This window comes from Meriones unguiculatus, chromosome 4 (assembly GCF_030254825.1).
Source record: "Meriones unguiculatus strain TT.TT164.6M chromosome 4, Bangor_MerUng_6.1, whole genome shotgun sequence".
In the NCBI taxonomy this organism is placed as follows: domain Eukaryota; kingdom Metazoa; phylum Chordata; class Mammalia; order Rodentia; family Muridae; genus Meriones; species Meriones unguiculatus.
In genome coordinates this window covers 32,507,311-32,534,453 of record NC_083352.1, presented here as the reverse complement: position 1 = coordinate 32,534,453, position 27,143 = coordinate 32,507,311, and the positions used below count along the sequence as shown (strand labels likewise).

At 45.2% G+C, this 27,143-nt stretch overlaps 2 protein-coding genes across 8 annotated transcripts in view; one reads left to right on the top strand and one right to left on the bottom strand.

The window, feature by feature from the left end:
- Positions 1-2,339, top strand: part of Mtus1 (microtubule associated scaffold protein 1) — a 144,504-nt gene extending 142,165 nt beyond the window's left edge. For all 7 annotated transcript variants that reach the window (XM_060381641.1, XM_060381640.1, XM_060381638.1 and 4 more), the window contains one exon: positions 216-2,339. In XM_060381641.1, the coding sequence (XP_060237624.1) occupies positions 216-429 (214 nt within the window). In that variant the 3' untranslated portion in view covers positions 430-2,339. The remainder of the gene's footprint in view (positions 1-215) is intronic.
- A 620-nt stretch (positions 2,340-2,959) lies between these two features.
- Pdgfrl (platelet derived growth factor receptor like) overlaps positions 2,960-27,143 on the bottom strand; it is a 42,467-nt gene continuing 18,283 nt past the window's right edge. Inside the window, exons 3-6 of the mRNA XM_060381643.1 lie at positions 15,727-15,878; positions 7,945-8,238; positions 4,827-4,966; positions 2,960-3,432 (exon numbers count right to left, since the gene is read on the bottom strand). Coding sequence (XP_060237626.1) covers positions 3,244-3,432; positions 4,827-4,966; positions 7,945-8,238; positions 15,727-15,878 — 775 coding nt within the window. The 3' untranslated portion in view covers positions 2,960-3,243. The remainder of the gene's footprint in view (positions 3,433-4,826; positions 4,967-7,944; positions 8,239-15,726; positions 15,879-27,143) is intronic.

Sequence of the window (27,143 nt, the reverse complement as noted above, 5' to 3'; positions counted from 1 at the left end):
GGATGAGGGGTGGGGCGACTGAGAGGAGAGGGAGGAGGAGGAGGACTGCAGTCAGGATGTAATATGTGAATGAATAAACACAGAAACAAAACTATGAACCTGCGCAAGATCTTGTTTATCCCCCCAGAGTAGGTTCTGTGCACCTTCAGATTGGAACGGTGGGAGTTACTTTTTGACCCAGATTCCGCATGATCTCTGGGTTTTTTGTTTTCAAGGCAACTTTCCACGGAGCAGGCAGCACTACAGGAGTCCCTGGAAAAGGAGTCAAAGGTCAACAAGAGACTGTCCATGGAGAACGAGGAGCTCCTGTGGAAGCTGCACAACGGGGACCTGTGCAGCCCCAAGAGGTCCCCGACGTCTTCAGCCATCCCTTTCCAGTCCCCCAGGAACTCCGCCTCCTTCTCCAGCCCCAGCATCTCGCCCAGATGACGGCTTCCGGACGCGGGAGAGAGAGACTCTGGAGGCGCCGAGGTGCGCGGTTCTGCAGGACTGACCCTCTCGTGGGAATGAGGGCTGCCGCGATGGCCTTCTGGAATTTCCACAGGACCGCCGCGTCAGCCACTTACATACGAGTTGGGACGTCTGGAGGAGGACTTTTGAACTTGGTCCAAAAAGCCTCCTCCAAAAATAGATTTTGGAATTGCTGTGGACCTAGTTGCACAAAGCACTTAAGGAACGAGGGAATCTCGTTCTTTGCCTTCCTTCACCTAAGCATAAGGGGAAACTCTCAGGGGCCTATTAAGATAAAGATTTATAACCTTTATAATGTTCTTCACCAGAGACACCTTCTTGTGATTTTTATTTCGGTCTGTGGGCAGGGGTGTATGTGTGTGAATAAAATGGATGTACTGGTGTGTCACATGACTGTCATAGCCCTCTCTGCTGTGTATTCAAAAGTCAACAGCTGAATATAGCTGGGCCTATATCAATCAAGTCATAATCCATAGACATGTGTCAACAAAAGCCATAGAAGAGAAAGCAATAGTTGCTTGAATTACTACCAGCTCCTTTCAGCACTGTGACATGGCAGGGCTCGGGTGTGACAGGAAAAACCTTTTGGTTTGTTGATGTCTGTACATTTCTCTGTTAGTTTTTCAGTGTTGAGCATTGTCAGTCAGTACGTTTTCTTTTCCTGTAGATATTTATGAGCCCAACTACTGGACTCAGGCTACGAGCAAATGTAGCACCCTAAATTTTTCTAAACAGGTCTGTATAAAGAGTAAGGGGGCTGTACCAGTGGATGTTTCTGACTCATCTTCACCTTGAATCTAAGCTATCTTCACGGAGGTAAACCTTCACCTTCCCTCCTGCTGTTTTTGACATCGTCTTTTCCTCCTCCATGTAAAGCCACAGAAGCAAGCCCTCCACCCCCTTCCCAGCTTATCTTTGAGGTGCTGAACCCACTTTGCGAATTAGCTAAGCTCTGAATGGATCTGAGACTACACATTTTGGAAACCCTTAGGGAATTCAGCATGCACTAATGGACAGAAGCATCTCCTTAAGCCATGCAGTTCCTTGTTTGGTGGAAGAAAAGGGTCTGGGGGAGGGGGTTAACCCTGACATAGGACCCCTCTGAGCATTCCTCCTGTTGTTGGAATGAAACAGAACAGCCAGCCAATGAGTCAAGAGTGTGGCAGCTTGTGCACCTCCTTCACGCTGCATCTCAAGTCTTCGTGAAAGGTAGAAGGATAGCTGTGACTCCTCACCACCCGACCCACGGGCTTCCCCATACGTGTCAGCATTGTGATGTCAGTATTTACCGATCCCCGCTCAATGGCTGGTCAAATAACCCCTATAGTTAGGACAGATTCAGGGCACTAGAGGTTGATATTAGGGTCATTGTGGATCTGTACACTGCACAGCTAATTGGTATTCACGGTGCATGCTTTTTATTAGTGGTTATGTTCGAAGTCTCTCTTCTCCAATAGTTTATGACGTATGTAACCTCCCATGTTTGCTTCTGATCAATAGGAATGTAGCGTCACTGCCACTCCTGGAATATCTCTGCTCCTGGTCCCAAGCCGTCTCAATGACATTAGCCAAAGTTAGGTTTATCATTTATGCCCTAGTTACGGTAAAAGTTCATGTGTTGCCTGCCATCCTTCATACCATTTAGATGTCAATCTTACAGCAAGTAAAAGGCTTCCAAGATTAAGGCAAAAGAGAAATAGGAAACAAAATAGAGAGCTTTTAAGGTTTTTCTTCTTAAGCCAAATGTTTTATGTAAGATACAAAATTGTTAACACATCGTAAAAAATGTGGATGTGTGAACAGCTGTAGTTTATAGTTATGGAAAGTGTATTTTTCTTTGATCAAATAAATAATGCTGGACTATTCAATGTAAGAGTGGCAGCCTCTGACATACTTCACTCTTCAAAGCCTTAGGCTATGTATACTGCTTCCCCTCACTCGTTAGTCAAGACAGGTCTGCTAGTTTTCATAACTTCGAGCCCAATGCCAAAATTTGTTATGGATGCAAACTCAAGCTTGCAGAGCTTGAGTTTAGGGTTAAGCTTTTCAAAATTCAAATACATGTATCAGAGAACTAAACTACCTAGTTTAAACAATTTTTACTGTATTGCATAAAAAAACTGGAACAGCTGTGGTCTAAGTATTTTCAAAGACAGGTCTGGCCAAAGCTGAACCTTCTTTTAAATTGTTCATTTATGTTAAAGTCTGAACTGCTAATAGTGTACATTCGGATGTTTTTGAATAGGGAAATTTAAAATTAGTAATTTCTGTGTAGCAATTTAATATAAAAATATGTGATTTTGATACCTTTATAAATTCACATTAGCTTTGATAAAGTGACATATATAAGCATTTGAATCTTGAGTTGTTGCTTGTGAGCAGTTGGACTTGGTTCAAACATCAAACAGAATACTAGATACCAACCCCAAAGATTGCTGTCAAGTTCTTTTGGATATACAAACTAAATGATACATACACTTAACTCATCTTTTTTTTATAAAATCTTGCTCATTTAATAGAAACGATTAATACAAAGCTATTATATTAATACATGTTTTCTTGGTGTAAAAACTAGAAACATGGCTGTAAGCAATCAAAATACTCACTTTTTGTTAGAACAGAAAAGGTAACACTTCTTTTAATTTGGATGTCTGTCTGACCCACAGGCAGAGGTTGGCCCTTGGCATTGGCCTCCCACAAAGCACTAAAAAAAAAAAAGATCACCTCAAAGCTGAATTTATAGATGGGCATCCCATCAGTTCACCTTCCGAGTCAGGAAAACTCAACAATGGTAGCCACTGTTGTCTCTCCCCGGAGATTCTGAGCTGTGCATATGTAATAGCCTGCATCGATAGTCTCAAAGTCTTCAACGGTAATGACGCTCTGGGAGATTCTTGTGGTATGGCCCAGTCCTCTGTGGATCAGTCTCCAGGTGTCTTGAATGGTCACAGGCCTCTCATCCTGTTTAAAGATGGCACACAGGCTGAAGCCAGAGAGAGAGAAATTGCTTCCTCCAGCTCCCATCCACCTGACCCATTCTTGACTGCAGAGCATAAGCTCACTGAAGACTAGGTGATATGCTGAGCTCATAGGCTCTTTTTCTTTTCTTTCTTTTGAATGCATTATCAATCAAGGCTGTATTTTTTTTTCCCAAGTGGGGTCTTGAATTTCAGGATGCTGTTTTGTGATTTCTTTCTGCCCTTTATATAAGTAAAATGGATTGTTGAGCCTCTAAGGGGAACGAGTCTTAAGTGTAAATACACAGGCATAAATTTTCCATTCTGTCATCTTCATATTGCCAACTTTCACTGCCAAGCGGTTCCTATTCATGGAGTTTAAGGTCAAAAGCCCAAAGCACTGGCTGTGTAAGTCAGTCAGAGCTACTTTGGAGAAGCAGGAAAGTAATTTGATGTTCCTTGAGACTACAGAGGGAGGCAAGTTGTACCAAGGAAGGATAAGATAATGCCCTAGACAGCATGGGTGCCTATTCTAGAAGATGGTCACTTTTAAGATCTATTTCAGGCAGTTTCCCTGATAAGAACAATGCTTTCTAATTTCACTTAATAAAAGTAGTTATAACATTAGTAACTTAATAAAATAACAGCAATGTAAAAGGTCATTCTGTTTTAAAGCAAGAATGCCTAATTGTGACAATGTATTTAAAACAACAAAAAACGTAGCATAGGAAGATGCTGGAAAGTACGGCCCTCTGGGGATCCTCATTTTCCATCCAGAGCCTCGGCTACCTGGTATGTCTTGGGAGACCACTTCTCCTCTGGCAACCAGGCTGGTAGCAGAGCTGTTTATTTCGGTGAGCAGACCATGCGCAAAGGCTAAGGACGCTGTGCTTTCTTTTACAGAAGTCTATTTTTAAACGTATGCCGGCTTCACAGCACCTTGTATTTCTATGCCCACTTGGAGCGTATCTGCTCCAAAGCCTTTCGTGGGCCTTGTGTGGTGATTTGCGGCCTGTCGGCGCCTTGCTTCCACCCACCCGTGTCTTTGAAGCTTTGTGCATTGTGAAGGCCTCCTAGAGCAGCCTCTAGTGAACCTAGAAGATGAGAGTGAAGGCTGAGATTCACATGCAAGCATGTGCTTGCCCCTTCCGTGCCACAATTCCTAAGTAGGAGCAATGAAAAATGATACAAAACGGCCTTTTGAGTGAATTACCTAATAGAGCCACCCACCTTTTTTTTTTTTCCTTTTTCTTTAAAACAGTATATTTTTGAAGTAGATCGAAACATCTTAGGATACAAACACTCCCCTGGCTCCTACCTAAAACGTAAACCTGGGATGGTCTCTCACTAAGTGATGAAATTTATAGCTGCTGGCTAAGGCTGGGGTGTGGCCCTTACCTTCTGCCCAGGGAAGATCCACCTGAATTCTACCTCAACGTCGGGCTCCCCTAGGACAGTGCAGAGCACACGGATGTTGTCTCCGCCTTTCACCTTGTTGGAGGAGGCCAAGATGGTTGTTGACGGAGGGCCACTGGGAACTGGGGGGAAGCGGGAGACAGAATAATGAGATCCATGGCTGATGGTAAAAATGAACATCTTCTTTGGGGAGAGGAAGCAGTTTCTGTAGTTTCACGGAGCCAGTACTAGCATACCTGCTTTGCTTTGTTTTAGAACAGTGGTTCTCAACCTTCCTAACGCTGCGACCCTTTTTAATACAGCTCATATTGTGATGACCCCCAACCTTAAAATTATCCTCATTGCCGCTTGGTAACTGTGATTTTGCTGCTGTTATAAATCGAAATATATATATAGCTGTGTTTTCCAGTGTTCTTAGGTGACCCCTGTGAAAGGGTCATTCAACCTCAATGGGGTCACGAGTCACAGGTTGAAAAATGATGCTTCCTCTCTACCTTGGTAGTCCAATAGGGGTTATTTCCTCCACAATCCAAGCTCCCCACCCCCATGCTTGTCATTAGGAAATGAGCTAACAAGTCGACCAGCATCATGGGGAAACATAAAACATAGTGGGGGAAGGGAAAACCACACTCTGGAAAGAGTAAGTGAAGGCAGCCTGGCTGGGTGGAGATGCGCAGACAGAGAGGCGACCAGCCTCAGAAGAGGTCCACATATTCAAAATGAGAAAAACGTTTGCAGAAGAGTAAAAGTGCTACTTGTGTTTGCGGCACAGTCGTAACGTCTTAGAAACATGCCTTTGTTATGGTCTGGCCACTCAATGGGCCGTTTCGACGGTGGCCTGAGTAAAGAGATGTGGTATGGCCTGGGCCTACAAGAGCAAGGCAGACAGACAGCCGAGCTTTTCGAGGCTGCACTCCAGCAGAGTGAGCAGCCATCAGGTGGGCAATTGTAATGCCTCCTTTGAACTTCGAAGAAGCCCAGAGTGAGCCTCAGGTTAACATGGGCTGAGAACTGGGCAAGCAGCTAAAGTCTTAGCTCTGTGCCTAAAAGACATGGGTGGAAGGATTCCCGAGAAGTTGGTGAGATGAGGTGACCCAGAGGGCGGGACAGTGCGGCCAGAGTAGTGACGCCGGCCATGCAAGGCCTGTCAGGACCTTGTGTTTCTATAGGTAAGAACTTGCTGAATGTATTGGTTGGAACTGTAGTTAGCAACTGTGCAGAGAAAATGGGTTGGAAAATGAGGTGGGAGTACGGGAGAAACAGAGGTGATGGTAGCTCGAGTCATTGGTCAGGGATTAAAAACAGTTAAGATCCAAAACTGACTTAGTGAAGTCCCAAGGGTGAGAGGAGGGCAGGCTGGACTTCTGTTGTGGCCATTCCCACTAGGTATCTGATATGGAGGGTATGGGTGAACCGTGCCTGCAGGGTGACGCTGAGTTCACTGATGGGCACAGGACTGGGTCAATGGGGATGCGCTGATGGTCCTCTGGAGCGTATGTGTACAGATGGACACATGGTCCTTGCCTCGATTTGGGCCACAGATGCACATTTAGGAAATCATTGGTTCACAGCTATGGTAGGAATGAGCATTTCCACAAAGACATTAAGGCATAAGAAAGAAGGGTGCCTCAGGCACTCCCACATTTAGAATCTGGAGGAAATGGCAGGGTGTTTTTTTTTTTTTTTAATTTTGTTTTGTTTTTCAGTTTTCCTGAGGCTCCAGGTTTAATCCCCACTTCTGCCCCCCAAACAAAATCAATTAAGTGCAAAAAGGAGCTGTAGAGATGGGTTGGCAATTGAGAGCACATACTGTTTTTCTGGAGGACCCAGCTTTGATTCCCAGCACCCAAATGGTGTCTCACAACTGACCATAACTCATGTCTCAGGAGACCCTCTTCTGGCCTCTTTGGGAACTGCACTCGTTTGATATCTGCACATAAATGCAGGCGAAACATCCACATAGGGACGAGAGGAGGAAAAGAGTAAGGAAATACAAAGCCGTTCTTTTGGAGTATCTGGCTGGGGTATGGTAAGATATGGCCACAGTGGAGAGTTGAGGGGGGCAGCCAGAGCAGGGTTATTAGAGTTATTCAGGAAGAGTGTTAGAAACCCAGGCCCACTGAGTAAGTCCCACAGCAGAGAAGGGAAAGGCTTCCAGAACCCAAAGTCTGATTTCTGAGAGCAGCTAACTTGGGAGACACACCTCTCTCCTGCTCCCCATCCCTCATCAGTGTAAGAGTTCTCAAGAGACACAAAAGGTCTATTGGAGGGGCTACAGGGCAAAAAGAATCACTTCCTTTTCCTCAATTTCAGGGAACAGAGTGGAGCACCCTCTCCAGAAAGTCAGGGGTGGGAGGGAGGCTCAGGAGAAGCTTGGCAAGGAAGGGCAATGTTAGATGGTTCTATTGAAGATCTGCTCATTAGCCCATCTGTGCTATCAGCCCAGGGCAGAAAGGCCCTGGAACGATGTGAAAGTGGTGGGCTGCAAAGAAGAGGACCTGTTGTTGGGGGCTGGGGAGCCAGGGACTGAACCTAGTAATTCTACATGTGGCCAGTTGCGGTTGTTGACATGTTCAGGTTGCAACTGCTGTGAGGTTAGAATGGAGGTGGCTGGCGAACAGGCCAACGGATGACACTGAAGTCATCTGGAAAAAAAAATGCAAAAGCAGGAAAAGCTGAAATGAATGGCAGGGAGTGACAGGAAAGGAAGCAAGAAAGCTAGTGGAACCACAGCCAGCACCATAGAGAGCAGAGATCTCTAACAGAGAGGGACAAAACAAGGGCTGTGAGTAGGGACGGGCACAACCAGGATGGGAAGGTGGGAAGTGTATGGTGATGCCAGGAGATGCTTGAGAGGCTGACGAGGGCTGACAGTCCTAAAGGGAGAGGTGGACTTAAGGGACTTGCTGATCAAATGCAGGCAGAATGAGGGAAGGATGTGGAGAGTGGGGAATAGAGGGGCTGGGCCAGGGACACAGAACACTCTGTTCGTGCCGTAGAGGAGCCCATAGGACACTATCCCATGCCTTTGTATCCCCCCTCCCCAACCCCCAAACAGCAGGCAGCGGCCATCTAGGTTTGGAGAAGGTGGCCCACTCACCTTCTACGTAGAGGAGCTGATACTTGACGGAGATCTGAGACTTTCCCGCAGCTTCGGCTTTGCAGTAGACCACACCCTGGTGATCGGAGTGAGGCTGAAGGTACACAAAGCCCCTCTTCATGTCATAAACAATGTCTGTTCCATTGGCAGGGATTTCTTTGGCCGGAAACTCCCTGTGGAGTGTGACTTTGGCTGACGGCGCTGTCACTCGACAAGGAACCACAGCCTGCCTGTCCGGGTTTAGGTAGACAATGTCAAAGTAACTGGGAGACGGCACAAACAGCTCTCCTTTCTCTGCAGAGAAGACACAGGCTTAATGACTTGAAAAATGCAGTGAAGTGACCTTAGTGATTCTTCTATTTTTCTGGCTTGTATTATTTTTTGTATTCACTTTTTATCCCAGCTGTAGACTCCTCCCCTCTACCCTCCCAATCCCACCCTTTCTCCCTCTTCTCCTCTCATGCCCCTCCCCCAGTCCACTGATAGGGGAGGTCCTCTTCCCCTTCCATCTGACCCTAGCTTATCAGGTCTCATCAGGACTGGCTGCATTGTCTTCCTCTGTGGCCTGGTAAGGCTGCCCTCCTCCTTCAGGGGGAGGTGATTAAAGAGCCAACCACTGAGTTCATGTCAGAGACAGCCCTTACTATTCCCCTTACTAGGGAGCCCACTTGAACACTGAGTTGCTATGGGCTACATCTAGGTTATCTCCATGAATGGTCCTTGGTTAGAGTATCAGTCTTAGAAAAGACCCCTGTGCCCAGATATTTTGGTTCTATTGGCTGCCTTTTGGAGCTCCTGTCCCCTCCAGGTCTTTCTATATCTTCTTTAATAAGATTCCCTGCACTCTGCCCAAAGTTTGGCTATGAGTCTCACCTTGACCTGCTTTAATACCTTGCTGGGTAGAGTAAGTCCAAGTGGATCAAAGACCTCAACATAAAACCAGAGACACTAAACCTATTAGAAGAAAAAGTGGGGAAGAGCCTTGAACTCATTGGCACAGGAGACAACTTCCAGAACAGAACATCAACAGCACAGGCTCTAATCAATAATCAATAAATGGGACCTCATGAAACTGAAAAGCTTCTGTAAAGCAAAAGACAATGTCAACAGAACAAAACGACAGCCTACAGACTGGGAAAGGATCTTCACCAACCCTCTATCTGACAGACGGCTAATATCCAGAATATATAAAGAACTAAAGAAGTTAAACTGCAACAAATCAAGTAATCCAATTAAAAAATGGGGTACAGAGCCAGACAGAGAATACTCAAAGGAATATCAAATGGCAGAGAAACACTTAAAGAAATGCTCAACGTCTTTAGTCATCAGGGAGATGCAAATCAAAACGACCCTGAGATTTCACCTTAATGATTCTTAAAACCAGCACAGAGATGAGTTGATTAAGACAGTGGACTCAGCTTGATTAAGACACTGGGTCTCTAAGAAAAGGCTGGGTTAACCAATCAATCAAACAAACAAACAAAAAGCAAGGCTGGGTAGGGGATTGTTTGGCTGTTTTGCATACTGCTATAATTTATATGTTGACTGTCCCCAAGAGGTCCCTGAGTTCAAGACTTAGCTATTGGAAGTTAGGAGGTTTGGGGGTGAGGGGAGAGGACGACCAAAGACACAGAGTCAATGGATCATGGACATGAACCTCCAAAATTTTCTTCTTAGTAAATTAGCTGTCTAGGTATTTTATTAGAACATTGGAAGGGTAATTTACCTATGTCCCACATCTCCTTAAAGGAAACCAAAAAAAAAAAAAAAAAAAAAAGATGTTATTTCTACTCAAATCAGAGCCATGGATCACATTGATGAGGCAAGGGAGGAGGCAGATTTCCTTAAGTTAAAAATAAAAATTTTAAAGATTTTCCTTTTAATTTTGTAGGGGCGTGTGTGTATTGTTACGTGTGTGTGAGTGCCTGTGGAGGCCAGAAGAAAATGCTGGATCCCCCTGGCGCTGTAGTTACCAGCAGTTGGGAGCCACCTAAACGGGTGCTTGGCTCTAATATCAGGCACTACGTGAAGAGCAAATGCTTCGAAGCCAGCTTCCCAGGCCCGTGAGAAAGACTCGTAAGACCTCGAGACACTCTGTGCTTCCATGCAGAGAATGACCCTCATGGCCAAGAACCAGAAACTGCTATTTGGAAGGCATTTCTTATACAGTGGAGGGAGGACCTCCTCTGGAAGGCTCATCGTAACGACATTGGTGTCCTCACCAAACCCAGCAGGTAGAGTATATGCCAAGGCTAATGGAGGAGGCTGAGATGGAGACAGAGGGAAACCTGCAGATCTCAGGCCTGGCTTCTACTTGGCTACCACATAGCTGGAGACTTTAACCCCATAGTATGCAGACATATACGCAAATGCATATATGGACACATGTACACACGTACACCTCCCCCCCCAACCCGTTATGCACCTTGTCAGATTCTTTAAACCCTAGATAACATTTCTGTCTCACAGAAAGGGAATAGGCAAGAACTTTTGGCTAACTCACAATACCCCTAGGACAGCAGAAAGAATTTTGGGTTGGGCTCTCGGGGCACATTCATGTGTTGTTTGTTTGGTTTGGTGGGGCACATTAAATCCTTTATTTTCTGGATTGTTCTGTAAAGGGATATTATAGTAATTGCTGAGAGAGTTCTGTGGGGCTAATCACATAACACTCATTAAATGGTTTCCTGTGTTTCCCTTGCAATGTTCTGAAGCAAGCAATTATTCTTGGCTTTCTCTTTCACCAGCCTTCCATGTTAGCATTGTATAATAACTTAGGTTGGGCACAGGATTCCTGGAAACAACATCAAGGGTCTTCAGGGGCAGGAGTTCTTTTGTTCCAAGGACCAAGTTCAGGAACACGGAAATGTTTCTTTGGGAAAGACTGTGTCATAGCTCAAAATGCCTCCATTATTGCCAGGCTCCATACTAACCAGACTGGCTGATTTTGTCAGTTTGTAAATTGACTTTCACACTTTGGCCAGGGGTGCATTTCTGATGTGTCCAATATTCCTGTTCAGACAGAAATTTATGTAGCCTTGGGTGTATTCATCTCTTTGTGCTTTAAAACCCTCATTTGTAAAGAATAGCTAATATTGAAGACACCCTTTGAGTGACTGAGAGTGTGGCTCAGCGGTAGGGCGCTTGCCTGGATATAGAAGACCTACATTTAGTCCCCACCACTGCAAGAAAATAAAGATTTTTAAGAAGAAAGATTTAACAACAGAATTTTATAATTGTAAGATTATAGACGGAACTTCTGTTGTAAGGTTTGTAGTGTCTGTCCCACTTAGTGCAGGCAATAGAACTGGCGAACAACTTGAATTTCAGAATGCAAAAAAAAAAAAATAGTCTTGTTTCCTGATGTACAATACATGCTTTGGAATAAATGAATATTTCAGTTGAGGTATGCTCAATGGCAGAGAACTTGCCTAACATGTGAAAGATCCTGAATCCAATACTCAATATCATGTGTAAAACACACAAACACACACACCCTTCTCCACCCTTTCTCACAAGCAGTAACTTCCATCTTTAAAAAAATGTTCTGAGGTTCCTTTAAAAAATTATAGATTATACTATGCGTAATGTAGATACAAATGTGCTTGTATCTACTCAAGTACCATGTTGCTTTATAAACAAAATGCATGGGGTTTTATATTTTTGAAAGCCAAAGCTAATAGCCTGCAAACTAAAATGCAAATTACAGCACATTCAGTATCTAGTCAATTACTTATTAATGTGATCTCCCCACATATGAAAATGATTGCGTTAAGTGTTTCCTTTTGAGAAAGCCCTTCAACTGGAACAGCATCCCCCTTGATCTGTTTGGGTGATCGTTATACATGTCTGCTCCTTGAAGGACAGTTTATTGAGCTATATAGTTAAGAACTGAATTGTCTCTTTATGTATGTTATGCTTCACTGCTGGGGAGGTGGAGAGGTGAGGAGGAAGAGAGAAGAAGAGAACATGAACCTGCCTCCTGGATAAGAGGAAATAAATGTGGCAGTTACTCACTCAAGCATTACACAGATTCATAATAGGCAGTCCCCAAAAGAAATTTCTGACTGTTTTCTAGCAAATTCTAGCAAACACATAAACATAACGCGCGGCAGATGCTTCTCCATGTGGGTAGCTGAGAAGCATATGTTCTGAAGGACTCCTGAGCCAACAGCAGGAGCCTCAGCTTCTGCAGAAGTTTTCCAAAGCCACCCACACTTGAAAAGACAAAATGCCAAACCCTGTGCTAAAAGTCTAGCTGGACTGAGGATGTGTTGAGTAAAACAACAAAATGGTGGTGTCACCTCTGTGTCTGTCTCTGTCTCTCTCTCATTCTCTCTCTCCCCATTCCTTCCTTTTCCTTTTTTACTTTTTTGACAGGTTCTTATGTAAGCCCAGGCTGGTTCTAGAACTCACCATGATGCTGAATTTCTGATCAGCCCACATTTTGTTCCTGAGAGCTGGGATAAAAGGCCTGTACTCTCACACATGGCTTTATATGCTGTTGGGGGAGAAGAGAACCCATACCTTTGTGCATGCTAGGCAAACACCTTACCAACTGACCTATATCCCTAGACCTGACTTAAGTTTACCAACAGTTGAAACCAACATGTTTTAGCCTTCTTTTGATTCACTGGAGAACTTTTGGAAGAAAGAGGAAACATGAACAAGACTCACAGAGTACCCACAGACCCTAACCTATCATACCATGACAGCTCCTGTGAGGTCTTCTGATCAAAAACTCCTGCTTTCAGAAGATACAGTCAGGCTACTCTTGGGAAAGAGTCTTATTAATTTTTTGAGACTCACAAAGAGGTGTTCCAGCCCTGCCCCCCCAAAAAAGCACTTTCTCCCACAGTATGAAAATATACATCTCTGCCACTCTGCAGCCATGCATTTAGTTTGTTTCTTAAAAACAACAACAAACAAACAAAAAACAGTTGTGTGTATCTCACTTCCTCTCAAGTTTCAAGAAAGTAAAACGAAAGGTCACTTTGTCTTTAAACACTGGTGTGTGGCTGTTTAATGTGAATGAAATGTGCTCAGCAGATTCTGACTCCGCGGTAGGTGAGGCCACCCTGATGGGTCCCGAGTAACCTCAGTCACAGTGGGAGGTGGAGCCAGTGTAAGCATCTTGTGGGCTTGAGATGGAGAGTCAGCATTGCAAAGGCTATGGCTCCAGAAAGGAGCGATCACAGAAGGCCACCTCCCCTCCCCAGCCCAGGGTCTCTGCTGGCCCATTCTGTTAGGTTTGAGATGTGACACAGACTGTCCTAAAGAGCCAGCCCAGTGCTGAGGGCTGGGGCCTAGCTTGTTCCACCCTGCGGAAGGACAGAGGGGGTCTCCAAGAAATTCTCTCTAGGTTTCCAGGAAGCCTCTGCAGTGTTAGGGACAGGGTCACACCTCTCCAGAAGGGAAAGGTCGCTTCTAGGCTTTTCATTTTTGGCCAGGCTTCAGATTCCAGGAGCCCTTGCTTACCGCTTATTTCAGCGGTGGCTAAGCCATCTTGATACAAATATGACTGTCTGGGACTCTGACGTGGCTCCCGCCTTGTGTGGCACCACATACCTCAGTGTTTTTGGGGTTCCTTGGCCTCAAAGAACCAAGAAAACTTAGCAGAAATCACCGAGTACCAGCTTGCTGCGACACCAACAAGCTTAACACTTGACCATAGAGCATAGAGCGGCTCCTTCTGGGAAGCGTGCCCAGTGACACCAATAGCCAGAGCAGTAGGCCGGCTCCTTACAGCCCCTGCACAACACTCCCTGGGTACACTGAGGGCCACGGACCTTTTCTCCTGAGAGTGTGGGACCCAAGGGTGTGGGCAGCAAAGGTGATGGGAACAGCCCAGGGTCATGGGGCCATGGTTGGGAGGGGAACAAGGAAGCCACCCACCTTCTTGGCCAGTCCCCTTTGCTCACAGGGCATATGGGGCCCGAGGCGAGGACAAGCTCTTTGCGATTGCTGCACAGGGCTCTAAGTACCATTGAGTAAGGACAGCTGATGAGTAGGAAGAGAAATACACGGGTGATGCCAGCAGGATGTCCCAGTCCTCCTACAGGTCTTGAGATATCATCTGCACATTTCACAAAAGCACCCACTTCCTTATTTTCCTCACACCTGGTTGGAAAACATTGCTGTCAGTCGTGCTTCATGGGTTGGGGGGGGGAAGGGAAGGTCATGAGCATGTACACTGAAGCACTCATTTGACCCCTGGGTCTCTGTAGGGAGAGGCTGAGGTTCCGATGTGACCTCATGGAGGAGACGGCATGGCCAACCGTCTCAGCATAATATGTTCCCAGGATGTGGCCACCCGAGCTCATCAGAGGCCCACCAAAGTGGGGTGGTTTCTGGAAAGAATCTTCAGCTTGCAATTTGAATATGAAGCCCTTCCTTATCTAGAATAACAAGCTGTTATTCATCTTACCAGTTTGCCCTTCTCACGCTTTGCCATAGGGCATGACACGAAGGACACACAGATAATTCTGTGTAGCATAGCCCAAGACGGAAAATCTTATGGGGATGTCCCATGAAAACCCGTTAGAGATTCTCTGACAACCGCAACTATGCCGGGGAGTGTCTCTCTGTCCACCAATCAGACCATCTACTGTTTTGTTCAAGGAAGGGTTCAAGGCATGATAGCATTGGGTTGTGGGTCAGAAAAATGAGTTTGACTCTTTAATATGCTACCACAAGCCCCAGATCACTAGTAGAGCCATCTTGTCCTTTTAAGTCTTGGCATGCATATCGTTTCATGCATATCGTTTCTAAAACAAAGGTAATAAAATAGCATTAATTCCTTTCTTAGGATGTCATAGGAGGCAAATGAGATACCTGTATTGGAGAATTAGCAACTTCTTGCCAAGGAGAAGGTATTTGACAGGAAGGATAAAATATATGAGCTGTTACTAATGCATTGGATAATGGCTGGGGTATAAGATCACTGGGTCATAGGTATAATACAGTACAGACCTGCAGGCAGATTGACTCAGGATTCAGACAAATCTATGAGAGTCTCTGCTCAGACACTAACAAGGGGTTCTGACTTCTCCTGAGAGGTACTGTATAATACAAGCACCAGGAAATAAAGTTTGCAAGCTTCCTAGAAGTTGTTCCAGACCTTTGAACCTTGCTGAAGAACCTCCTCCCCCAATGCTGGAGCTTTCTGAGGTCCAAAGTGGAAGAAGGCTGGGAGTCAGTCCGCAGCAATGAATCCTGGCCATCACAAGAGAGGAGGTTCTCTCCACTGTAACCCATAGATTTCCCTGAACCTCTTAGGATCTCAGATGATGAGATAGAAGCTACAAAGATTAGATGCTCCAGAAATCTTGCTCTGGGGCCCCAGTTTCTGGACCTCATAAGAACAAATATGAGGGAACCTTTAGCAACCAGAGGGAGCTGATCATAAGCTTAAGTACGGTGATGAGCAGCCAACAGCAGCAGTGAGCCACGGAACTCCGTCACGATGGAAACATTCCTTCCTATGCAGCCCACTATGAGAACATTTCTGGCCCACCTGTCGCAGCTGAGCAGTCAAACCGAGGCAAGCGTGACTGAAGAAATGAGTGTTAAATGGTACTTCATCTTGACGTGCGATCATATTTAAGTTGCTCCATGTGTCAAGCATAGACCCTGAGTCAGATACACATAAAAGCACGTATCCCTGAGCCTGAACAATGACGATTCCCTCTCACCCGCTTTACTTTACTACATGCAATGGGAACCCCAGGTTGGAGGCAACTTCAGCAGTTCCAGGGGCTCTGTCGTGCACCAAACTCGTACCTGTGAAGAAGATATAGGTGGAACCTGCTCTGGCCTCATCTCTTCGGCAAAGGTAGCCATTGCATAGTCGCTCCCAGCAGCTGAATTCACCGGTGTCGGCCGAGGTAGAGTTGACCAGAGTCAGTTGCCCATAGCGTTCATTCTGCTTCACACTGTCGTTTCAAGAGGGATTGGGGCATCAAGTCAGGTTAGAGTCCAGCCAGGGACCTTCCAGTCATGGGTTTCTGCTTTGTTGCTTTCAGATGTGAGTACCCCAGTGACCTGATGTGGCCACTCAGATGGCAAAAATAATCAGCGTGTGTTTGGTGGGTGAAGGGGATAAAGGGGGAGGTGTGGTTGGCACAGAAAGAAAAGCTTTTCCTAAAAACAATTATGTTTTCCATCAGAGGAAATTCTCTTTGGCCTCAAAGCTGGGGTTTCCACAAGATCTCTGGGGGCCTTAGCATGCAGTTTTATCAATTCAGCCAAAAAAGCCTGGGACTGGTGCTTGCTTTTAAAAAGAAATGGGCTGATGTATCAGTCTCTGTAGTCCCCCCTGGGCCTAGCTTTTTTGGCTTTGTTGGTCTCCTTGTGGGGCTCCAGTCCCCTCCAGGTCCTTCTATCTCCCCTTTCTTTCATAAGACTCCCTACAATATCTCCAAAGTTTAGCTGTGAGTCTCTGCATCTGCTTCAACCTCCTGCTGGGTGTAGTATTTTAGAGGAGATCTATGCATAGAGAGGACCCAGACCCCATGGAGACAGCTCAGTCTGTATGTGGGTTCCCTAGTAAGGAGAGAAAAGACAGTCTCTAACATGAACTCAGTTGCTTGCTCCTTGATCAATTCTCCCTGGTTGGGTGACCTAGTCAGCCCACAGAGGAAGAGGATCCAGGCAGTCCTGATGGGACCCGATAAGCTAGGGTCCTCCCCTACCCGACAGTAGGGGAGGAGGACTTTCCCTATCAGTGGACTAGGGGAGAGGGATAGGAGAGGAAGAGGGAGGGAGGGTGGTACTGGAAGGAGACAAGGGAGTGGGCTAAAACTGGGATACAAAGTGAATAAATTGTAAATAATAATAATAATAAATACAAAAACAGCAGAATGGTAGGCAAAAAAAAAAAAAAAAAAAAAAAAAAAAAAGAAATGGGCTGACAAGCACAAAAATGTTGACAAGAGCATAAAGCATTAGCCAGTATCTCAAATCTCTTATAGCAATATGTTCCAAGTTTAAGCTTAGGATCTTAGAGATATTATATGAAAGATAGAACCTGTTTTCTCTGCTAAGGTGTGCACTCCAGGCATGGGACACAAGTCTGAAATATTCAAGGCCCTTAGGCTTTCTAGCTTTTGGTCTGGCCTCATCCTACTATTTCTGTTTTTATTTTTATTTTCTCTCCTGTGCTTTTATCTAGTTGATTGATAAGAAGGTCTGAAAGTTCCCGATTTCTTCCTGAAGTAAAAAGAGACGTTATTATTTATCAGTAACATCAGCCAGTTGTCCTGATAACTGCATCGTGACAAAAACCAGAAGCATGGTCATTAGAACGGATGTTCCCCTGTGGCTTAGGAGCCCCGGCATGTGGGCTTTTAAATGGTTTTAATCCAAGCACCCATCTCAGATATCCAAATGCTTCAGTCCTCTGGGATTCACATAGTTTTCCGATGGAGTGGAGAGCCTCTTTTTCATCTTGCAACAGTATCAGCATGAGCACAACTTTAAATTTAGCACATACAAAATGTCTGGGTGTTGGGTCCTGAACACATCCCTGCCCTGGCTCCCCGCTGGATGGCTCATTGCGCCTACCAGGCCTGCAAGAGGGGGCTGTACACTCCCACTCCTTCACCCCTCTCCTTTAAACTGGACGGAAATCTCTCCTCCCTCAGGAAGCTTCTAATTACAATAGACTCTCAGGAATCTCCCCCACTTTCTCCTGATGAAGTAGCTGGCCCCCTTATTTTTCTGCCCCTCTGATACCCCTGGCTTCCTGTTGTTATTACACTGGATGCTGACAAGGAAAGGGACGGTGCTGTATTTGTTTCATATTCTCAGAGGGGGGGAAAATCTGTGCATAGTACACTGGATTCTCAAAACACAAGTGAATTGATGCCTAAGGGACACAATGGCAATGAAAAGTGCCAAAAAGCAGGCACCCAGCTTCGAATTTCGCAGATAGTTTAGATACACAATGTCGAGAGAGGCCCACTTATTATAGGATTAGACCCCAGTTCATGAGATTGGAACCCCTAAGCAGTAAGACCTAGTTGGGTCTCTCTTTTCTGGTCATTGGTGCCTGAGGAGAATTAAACCTCCATCCTCTTCCTCTGTCATTTTTATGGCTTCCTAGACATGGGGAAAATGGCTTTGCCCCCTTGCGCTTTGCCACCAAGGCGAATCATTATGACCGCTAAGATGTGCCACTGTTAGACCAAAGCAATGGGGCTCAAACTGTCACGAGCTTAAAGTTAAAAAGATGTGAGCCAAAACAATAATCCTATTTTTTTCTCTTTAGTATTGTTAGAGTAACAAACTCAATGGCAGATTAGTAAAGTCACATCCCCGAGACACACAGCAGGTGACCAGCTAAACACGCCGTGTAAGTTAGCTGTGTACTTAGCAGGGGGTAATTAGATAATAAAATGCGTATAAAGCATTTCATGCAATGCTTCATTAGGTGTATTATTTCAATTCTTTCTAATGACACATAATTGTAGGTTCAGACTAGCTGTTGTGAATCCTGCCACAGCAACCACGAACATGACACACCCAACACCGGAGTGCGTTGGTGCGGCAGATAAAAACCAGTGAACTTCAAGGAAATAGCATTATGATTCAAGAGTGCAAACTAACGACCATGAAAGCACCCAGGAATAGCTGACCAAGTTCTCATGACAAAAGGTGAAATCCTCAAAGGGTGGGCTGAAGAGGACGAGGGCAGCCTTGAACAGGCGGTGAGCAGCTTGCACAGCTGGAAAAGGAGGGGCAGGAGGGGCCTTCTGGGAACAGGCAGTTAGTTCTCTGTGCTTGCTTGGAGAACTGAGCACCATACCGGGACCGCCCAAGGCCTGCTCTGCCGAATTCACTGTGGTGACCCAAGCGTGCAGTGGGTAGAGAAATAGTGCAGCAATATCACAGATGGCATCCACTGTTTGCAGAATGAGACCGAGATAGGAGTCACAGACACACGGTTGAGAGCGGTGACATGGTGCAAGGTGGGAACTGACCTCACTCTGGGGAATGGGACCGGCACCCATCGTTAGGGCAGGAGCAGACAGAACCAGAGTGGGAGGTGTAGAAAGAGAGAATCTGAGACATTGCTGAGGTACTACAAGGAAAGAGCTGCCTAGGAATGGGCACTGGAGGATGTGGGAACCTGTGAGACAGGCAGGGACTTGCAACTGATTGGATAAAAGCTGTAGAATGAGATGTATCGGGAATGACCTCCATACACACACACACACACACACACACACACACACACACACACGATTAGAAACAGAAAAAAGACTCATTGTGGAGGTCCTAAGGAAAAGCGTCATGAACAGATGCTCAACAGGCTGGGATGCCTTTAAGAGAGACTGTTAAGCATAAACACACATGCAATTTCATTTTGCAGTATGAAAGTCTTGAGCAACCATCAAAAGATTAGTTTTAGGGCACTTGTTTCTGTTGCAGGAGGCCCAGTTTCAGGTCCCAGCACCTACATGGTGGCTCACAAGCACCTGTACTCCAGCTACAGGGTATCTAATGCCCTCTTCTGACTTCTATAGGCACCAAGCACACATACATGCAGCAAAACACCTGTACACATAAAATAAGTACAGCTAAACAAAGGAAAAAAAAAAGGAAAGAAAGAAAAGAGGATTAATTTCAGAGGTTAAAAAATGGCAAAAGGAAAAGAAAATGGAGGTTGAGGTCTCCTTAGGAGACCTGGGCACATGACATTTGGACACATGAAGTCTGCAGAGCTTACAACCAGCTAAAACACCACACACCTTCTGTGGGTCCAGCACTTGTTGCATGGCAGTGGCAGAAAGGGTAAGAGGTCATTCCTACCAGGGAACTAAAGCCTATCACTGGAGGATAACTCAGCCGCCACCATGATCGGTGTGCTGTATCTTTAGCAGACTGGGGGCGGAAGGAAGGAAATGCCCTGGAAAACATTTCTGCATATTTCCACCCCCTCTTCTATGCAAACCTCATAAAACAGGAAACAAATTACTCAAAAGGATTACAGTTCAAATGCTTGGATTTAAAATGTCCATTTGTACTAGTGGTCTTGCATAGCCTAAGCAATGGGCTGCCCAGAGATTTAAAATATGGCCCGATCTGCTGGGTGCTGAGCATGTCCCATGAAGTGGGGAAAAGCACATTTGGAGTCCTGTGGAGCCACTGTCTAAGTGGCTTCAACCAAGGCCCTTCTTTTCTCTTGTAACCACCAAACAACTCTGGTGGAGTGGGAAGCAGTGAGGGATGGGAGGTGGGAGTTAAGAACAATTGTCACAGCAGAGGTACCATTGAAAGCTGGAACAAGAGCATCATAATGAACTTGGTTTGATCAGCTCTGAGCATCCTAACACATCAGCTTATTTCAGGGTTTTTTTTTTTTTTTCTTTTTTTGTTTTTCTTTCAGACTGATACTTCTGACCTAGAGAATGATAGAAAAGGCCAGGATTCAGGGAGCACTAATTCAAGGTTTAAAACTTTTTTTTTTTTTTTTTCGAGACAGGGTTTCTCTATGTATCCCTGGCTGTCCTGGACTTGTCTCAGGCTGGCCTCAAACTCGCAGAGACCCTTCTGCCTCTGCCTCCCCTCATGCTGGGAATACAGGTGTATTCCCATAAACCATGCCCGGCTGGTTTAAAATGTTTTGACTGACCATTTAATGTTTATAACCTCCACTGTGTGTGTGTGTGTGTGTGTGTGTGTGTGTGTGTGTGTGTGTGTTTCTGTTCCTATGAGTGGAAGTCTGAAACATCCTATATTTGGTCTAGCTTACTCTCTTTTAGAGTGCCCCAAGGCTTAGATGTGGGCACAAAGTTGCTGGCACCTCCCAGAAACAGGAACCAGGGGGCCTCTAACCTAAGGCAAGTGACCAGGTAACAATGGTGAGTCCTATCCTCTACAAGTCACAGGCAAAGAGTAAACCGTGCTTTATAAGATAATCATCCATTGGTTCCACATGTACTTATACCTGTTGGAGACTCCAGAGTGGACATGATGCAGAGAGTCTGGAGGATTCCTTTGCTGAACGTCTGTACAGTGACTGCCAAGGGGGTTTACAGAAAGATAGCCAGAAAGAGTCTCAAGATCTGAGGGGGTCTTCGGAGCAGGGACGCATGCTAACTGGCCTAAGCCAGGCATTTAAAGAAGGAAGTGTCCCGACAGGAGAAAAAAGACGAGTGCCCAACAGAGAGAAACAAGACTGACACTCGAATGGATACTTTGTGGAAAAGGCCCTGCCCTGAGAAACTATCATGAGCTCTGGAGCCACACTGACCAGATTCAAAGTCCTACCCCACGCTGTTGAGAGCCACCCCTGCCTATCTGTAGTGAGGACAGTCATTAATAGCTAACCCTTCTGGCATGCCGGGAGTTGCACTAGGTTCTTCAGATGAGTCTCAGACAGCGCAGCCTCAGCTCAGAGGACAACCCTGAGCATTTTAGATGGCACCATCATGAGGCCCCAGGCTCCTTTTAATCCTCACAGCCACGTTAGCATGAAGGGGCTGATACTTCCTTTTACAGAAGAGAACCCTGAAACTTGGAGAACCAGCCCCTCCCAAGTCCTCAGCTGGCTCTTCTTGTCTCACTTAGTGTCTGTCACACAGACCTGATCATAAATGTTCATAAGGGAAAGGCATGGATTCCATCCTACCAAAACAAATCAAACTGATGCAAATCTCATCAAGAAGCAGCGCCTCTAACTTGCTTGTATAACCGGCTAAACACGGCCACCCCACTCCACAAACCCACACAGCCACACGGGGCAAACAAAAACGTGCACGGTCTGATGAAATCAGCTTATTAGTGGAAATCAAGTGAGGAGAAGCAAGACCCCCTGCTCCGCTGAAGTCCACACTAAACCGTGTAGTAGCTGATGGGAGGCAACTGAACCACAGGAGGAGGACTATGACAGTGCTCCAGGTAAATGGTCACCATTTCTCTGACCCACGAGACCGTGACTGATAGGTTATCTCTGCTGACGAAATGAGCCAATTCAAGCCAAATTAGAGTATATAAGTACAGGTTTACTGGGGGGCGGCTCTTGGGAAGGTTCAGTAGTCCCAAGGAATGGGGCCCAGGGAAGATCAATGCAGTGGGAGACAGAAGAGCAGGGGGATGAGGGCAGAGAGAGAAAGCTGGTGTGCACAGAAAGAGAGGGGAAGAGAAGAGATGAAAGGAGAGGGGGAGAGAGAGAGAACTAAATTGTCTAGATTGTATAGGGAAGAGCTTCTGGAGGGAGGGGAATCCTAGCACCTGGGCTGAAAAGCTCAGGACAGAGAGTGGGGTATGCTAGCCATGCCCTGTAACAAGCAGGGACTGAGAGGTTCTGGGAGAGTCTGGAGGCCAGGTCTGCTTTGGTTAAATGGGCACCTTAGCCACTTGTCCTGGGTCTGAATCCCAACAGTGATCATTAAACCAACAAGAATAAAACTTGAGGAGTATTTGGTGGGTGTGTACTCTGTTAAGTCCTCTACCTCCCCTGTGAGGCAAACACTGCTGTTAGCTCTGTAGGTGAACAGCCCGAGGCCAGAGTGGTTAGGTTATTCAGGAGTAGCTGGAGCCTGGAAACAGTAGGAAGCACCGTTTGCATTTACTTTCTCAGGGCCGCTCATCTATCTAAACCCAGCCTTTCAGCCTTGGTCACCATTTTTAAGATCACATAAAATCAAAATCAAAAGATGCAATTAAACATCTGCTTTCAACATTCATGTCAAGAATTAATTGGCTGCTTTCTACCGAATGCAAGGAGCTGTGCCAAGTATCAGTGGAGATAAAGACTCGTGTGCTTGCTAGTCTGCAATTCGGGCATTTGCAGAGGGACTGTGTTTACTCTAGGTCTCCATTTAAGAATGTGTCAGAAAAGAATTACTCTGCGATCTGCTGGGAATGGTTTTATATAGATGGAGCTTAAATTCTTGGAAACAGACAGCTGCAGAAAACATGTTGAAGCTGTCTGACACAGTTACATTTTTTTTAAGGAAGAAAGAAGTTAATAAGTATGAAAACTCTTAGAGAACCAAATATGCAAACTAAGAAACTTCAAAGTAAACACAGTTGTGTGTTTTTTGTTTTGTTTTTTTGTTTGTTTGTTTGTTTTTTCCCCTGAGGCAGGTTTTCTCTGTGTAGGCTAGCCATCCTGGAACTCCCTCTGTAGACAAGGCTGACCTCACACTCAGAGATCCTCCTGCCTCTGCCTCCAAGTGTTGGGATCAAAGGTATGTGCCACCACTGGCCTGGCTTGTCAGTACTGTTCTAACATCTGAAAGCAGGTTGGAAAAGGGCTGGTAAAGAGCTCAGCTGGCAAGCTCAAGGGCCAGAACCCATGTTGACAAAAGAAACAAACAACAAAGCCAGCTGTGATGGCAGGTGATGCTTACAATCCCAGCAGCAGGAAGGTGAAGGCAGAAGGACAGACAGACGGATCACTGGGTGATCAACATTGGTGAGGTCAGTAAGAGATTCTTAAAAAAAAAAAAATCAAGGTGGATAGCTCCTGAAACCCACCATCCAAGGTAGCCCTCTGGATTACACACACACACACACACACACACACACACACACACACGCACGCACGCACTTACTCACACACATTCATACTTTCTTACACTCGCATGTTCACAGTCTGTAAGAAACTTACATACACACTCACTTATCAACAGTCATTACACTTTTACATTCTCCTCACATACTCATTACTCTCACACATTCTTACTCCCCCAAACTCACATTCTCTCACACACATGAAATCAGGTTGAAATATTACAAACTATTTTTTCTGTAATCACCTATTATCTATGATGATAAAAACTAATCAATCTGTCAATAATCTATCCATCCATCCACACATCAGCTATCTCCGTGTCTGAGTACTCTCCAGTGGACAATTCCAAACTGTTGCTGTTTCTATTCCAACAATGGGCTATGGCAATGTGTGTGAAATAATGACATCTGCTGCAGTAATTTATGCTCCAGTCTGTTATTCAGAAATAACACTAGGGAAAATGTGTGTGACATTTCTTCAGATTTGCAGCCTCTATGTCTGTCTCTGTATGTCTGTCTATCTCATCTGTTGCTGTTTGTATTGGTCTCTGTCTCTATGTCTGTCTGTCTGTTGCTCTTAAGTTCTTTCTATGGCACTGACCTGATCTTGAGCACTATGCCAGGATTTTCACCTGAGTCTCTGATAGCCTGCTTTATCACTGTTCTCTTTGCCTCTCTATCCAGCACACCCTCTGTTAACACAAAGTAACACAAACTCAGGCCTCCTGGAATATCTTAAAAACGCATGTAGCTCAACACTGTCTCCATAGGAACAGGTCAGTGCTGCCTCCAACTATACTAGTCAAAAAAGATACCCAGTTCTGAAAAGGTTAGCTAAGCCTCGTGTGATGTCACCTCATAACACAGAAAGGTATCCAAGACGCAGAAGTTAATATGTGAGTATGAACATTTGCATACATATAAAAGGAAGCCTGTAAGATCCTATGCCATGGAGTTAACGAGCAGATATTTGGACTCTCAGTGGCCCCTTTGATTTGCTTTTCATAGCTTTTTAGTTGATGTTTATTTATTATAGATTATCATGTATCCCAGGCTTTTATCCACTGAGAATAGCCTTGAATTTGGGATCCTCCTGCCTACTCTTGAGTGCCAGGATTCCAGCAAGGGACATAACACCTAGCTTTATACAGTGTTAGGGATGGAATTGGGGCTTTGTGAACATCAGGCAAACCTCTTTCCACTCAGTGGCATCTCCCAGCTTCTAAGTTCATACATCAAATGAGTATGTGCTGATGTGTAATAAGAAAAACTACCACAAAAGCAGACTGAGTTAAACCTCACAAAACTGCTGGGCAGACACTCTACAGACACCTGAGCATGTGTACTTTAAATATCTGGAGGCGGCCTCACGTCACCTTTTTTAGAACGTAAATTTCCAACTGGCATGGCCAGGAGGAATTCCTCCGGGGGCATAAAAAACCCAGGGTATCATTTATGCTGGTTACAAAAATAATGCCCACTGGTTTGCAGAAGGTGATCAGTGCATCCTTGAGTTATTCTCAAGCTGCCCGGGGCTCCTGTGGACCTCAGGTTTTATCCCAGCCTCCAAGCTCCTTAGGTACTGGCCCTTCTAGTCTCACCATGTACAATAAGCTCATGGGCATTTAGATAAACAAGAAAAAGCTCTGCTCATTATTCCGGAAAGAATAGTCCTGAGAGAGGAGTGAGACAGAAGACAATAGAGCAAGCCTCTACCACCCTTGCTGGAAAAACAAGCTGTGGATTCCTAGTGTGCAAGGCCACAGCCACAGTGAGTGTATTATGGCCAAGCTAGAACAGTGAATGCAGAAGACACGTGGTGTAGGTCCATTTGCATACCACATGGGGGCTCACCTTGGAACAGAGCTCCCCAAGCTCTCTTAAACACATTTCATGCATGTGCTCACACTAATGCCACCTTGCTGGCTAATCTCCTGAACTAACATGAGAAACATGAAGGCACAGAGAGGCTTTCAGGGTATTGAAAATCAGGCTAAAACTGGTGTATTTTTAACAATTGGTTTATTAAGTGTAGAAAATAATAGGCTTCCTATACTTTAATCATATCCACTCCATATTATTTTTCTTGCCCTTCTAGATTTTACAAATGAGAGAAAACAGAAGTTGGTCTTTCTAAGTCTGGCTTTCTTCACTTAACATGATTGTCTACTGTTCCATCTATTTTTCTACAAACTGCATCATGGCATCCTTCCTGAATAACATGCTACAGTTCATGAAAATAAACTATGGCCCCTGGACCAGAACTACCACATGGTTCTGCAGGGCCACTTGTAGGAGTCAAGGCATACAGTAGATAGAGCTGCACACTCACGCCTATTGCCAAAGTAGGCAAGCTGTGGGAAACAGACAGACTCCCTTAGCGACAGATGAGTACAATCTTGTGGCTGCCGACAGCTGTAAACTTGAGCCAGCTTCTTAACCCCTTGTGGGTTGGAACTAGTCATTTGTGAAATGGAGAGTCCAGGCCAGATAAATCTCCCGACTGGCTGCATATTGTGAACTCCGCTTACCTCCTTCTTCTCTCTGTCTTATTTTCAAGACCTCATCTACAGTTCAGGCATCCTTCACTCCCCGAATCAGTCTTCCTCTGGCCGCTGTGGCTGATGGGAAAAGAGGTTCCCCAGTGGCCTCACACACTCATATTGCTCTTCTGAAATTCTGTGTCTGGTATGTAGCTTATGACATTTAGTTCATAAGCTGTTTCTGGCTGCAGCTGGTTCTGTTTTTGTTGTTATTGGGGGGGGACAACAAAAGCAAAACTGTGACGACTTGTTTTACCCACTTTTCATGGCATGTCGTTCTGAACAGTTATTTACCACGGGACATACAATCCTCCATTTTATAACTTACCCTTTATTCGCCTTTTCCTGCCTTCCTCATCTGACAAACCTTCTAAATGGCTTTACTTAGGCTTCAGACGTTGAAATACTTGGCAAAAGTGCTCACACCTCAATAACATCAATTTTCATTTTTGCAAATAAAACCCCAGACCTCAGCCACATGCAGACATAGTTGTTAAGGCAGGATCGAAGAAGGAAAGTATGCGGTCACTCAGTGACACTCTAAACCGTTTTCCATTGAGCAGCAGTCTCCAAGACGATCGTCTGCAAAAATTTTGTGATATTCCCAGCCAGTCTTTGACTTGGCCCATGGGCTTGACTTTACTGCTGCCGTAACTTTGTATTTTAATGCCGTGTAGCACATCTGGGAAAATCACATAAAAACTGTTCAAGATACGAGAGGATTTGTCCAGCATTCTTTTAAAATAAAAGTTAGCAGAAAACATTTCCTTCTTCCTTCAAAAGTAGATGGTGTATGTATGTGTGTGTGTGTGGGGGAGGGGGATTAGATTACTGAACCTCACAGTACCCCAGGGCAGTTGGCATACATCATTCTGCACTCAGCCGTGCTGTGGACTGTGCTGATCAGCCTTCCCTAACTTCAGCAAAATGTCCACAAGAATCAACTTCTCATCAGGAAAAGTGTATCTTGACTCACAGGTTAGTGTTATTCGGTCCATAGTGGGAATACATGGAAAAAAAATTACTTCATGGAATCTAAGAAGCTGAGAGAGACAGAGACAGAAAGAGACAGAGACAGAAAGAGACAGAGAGACAGGGAGGAGACACACATGCAGCGGAAGATAGTCTGGG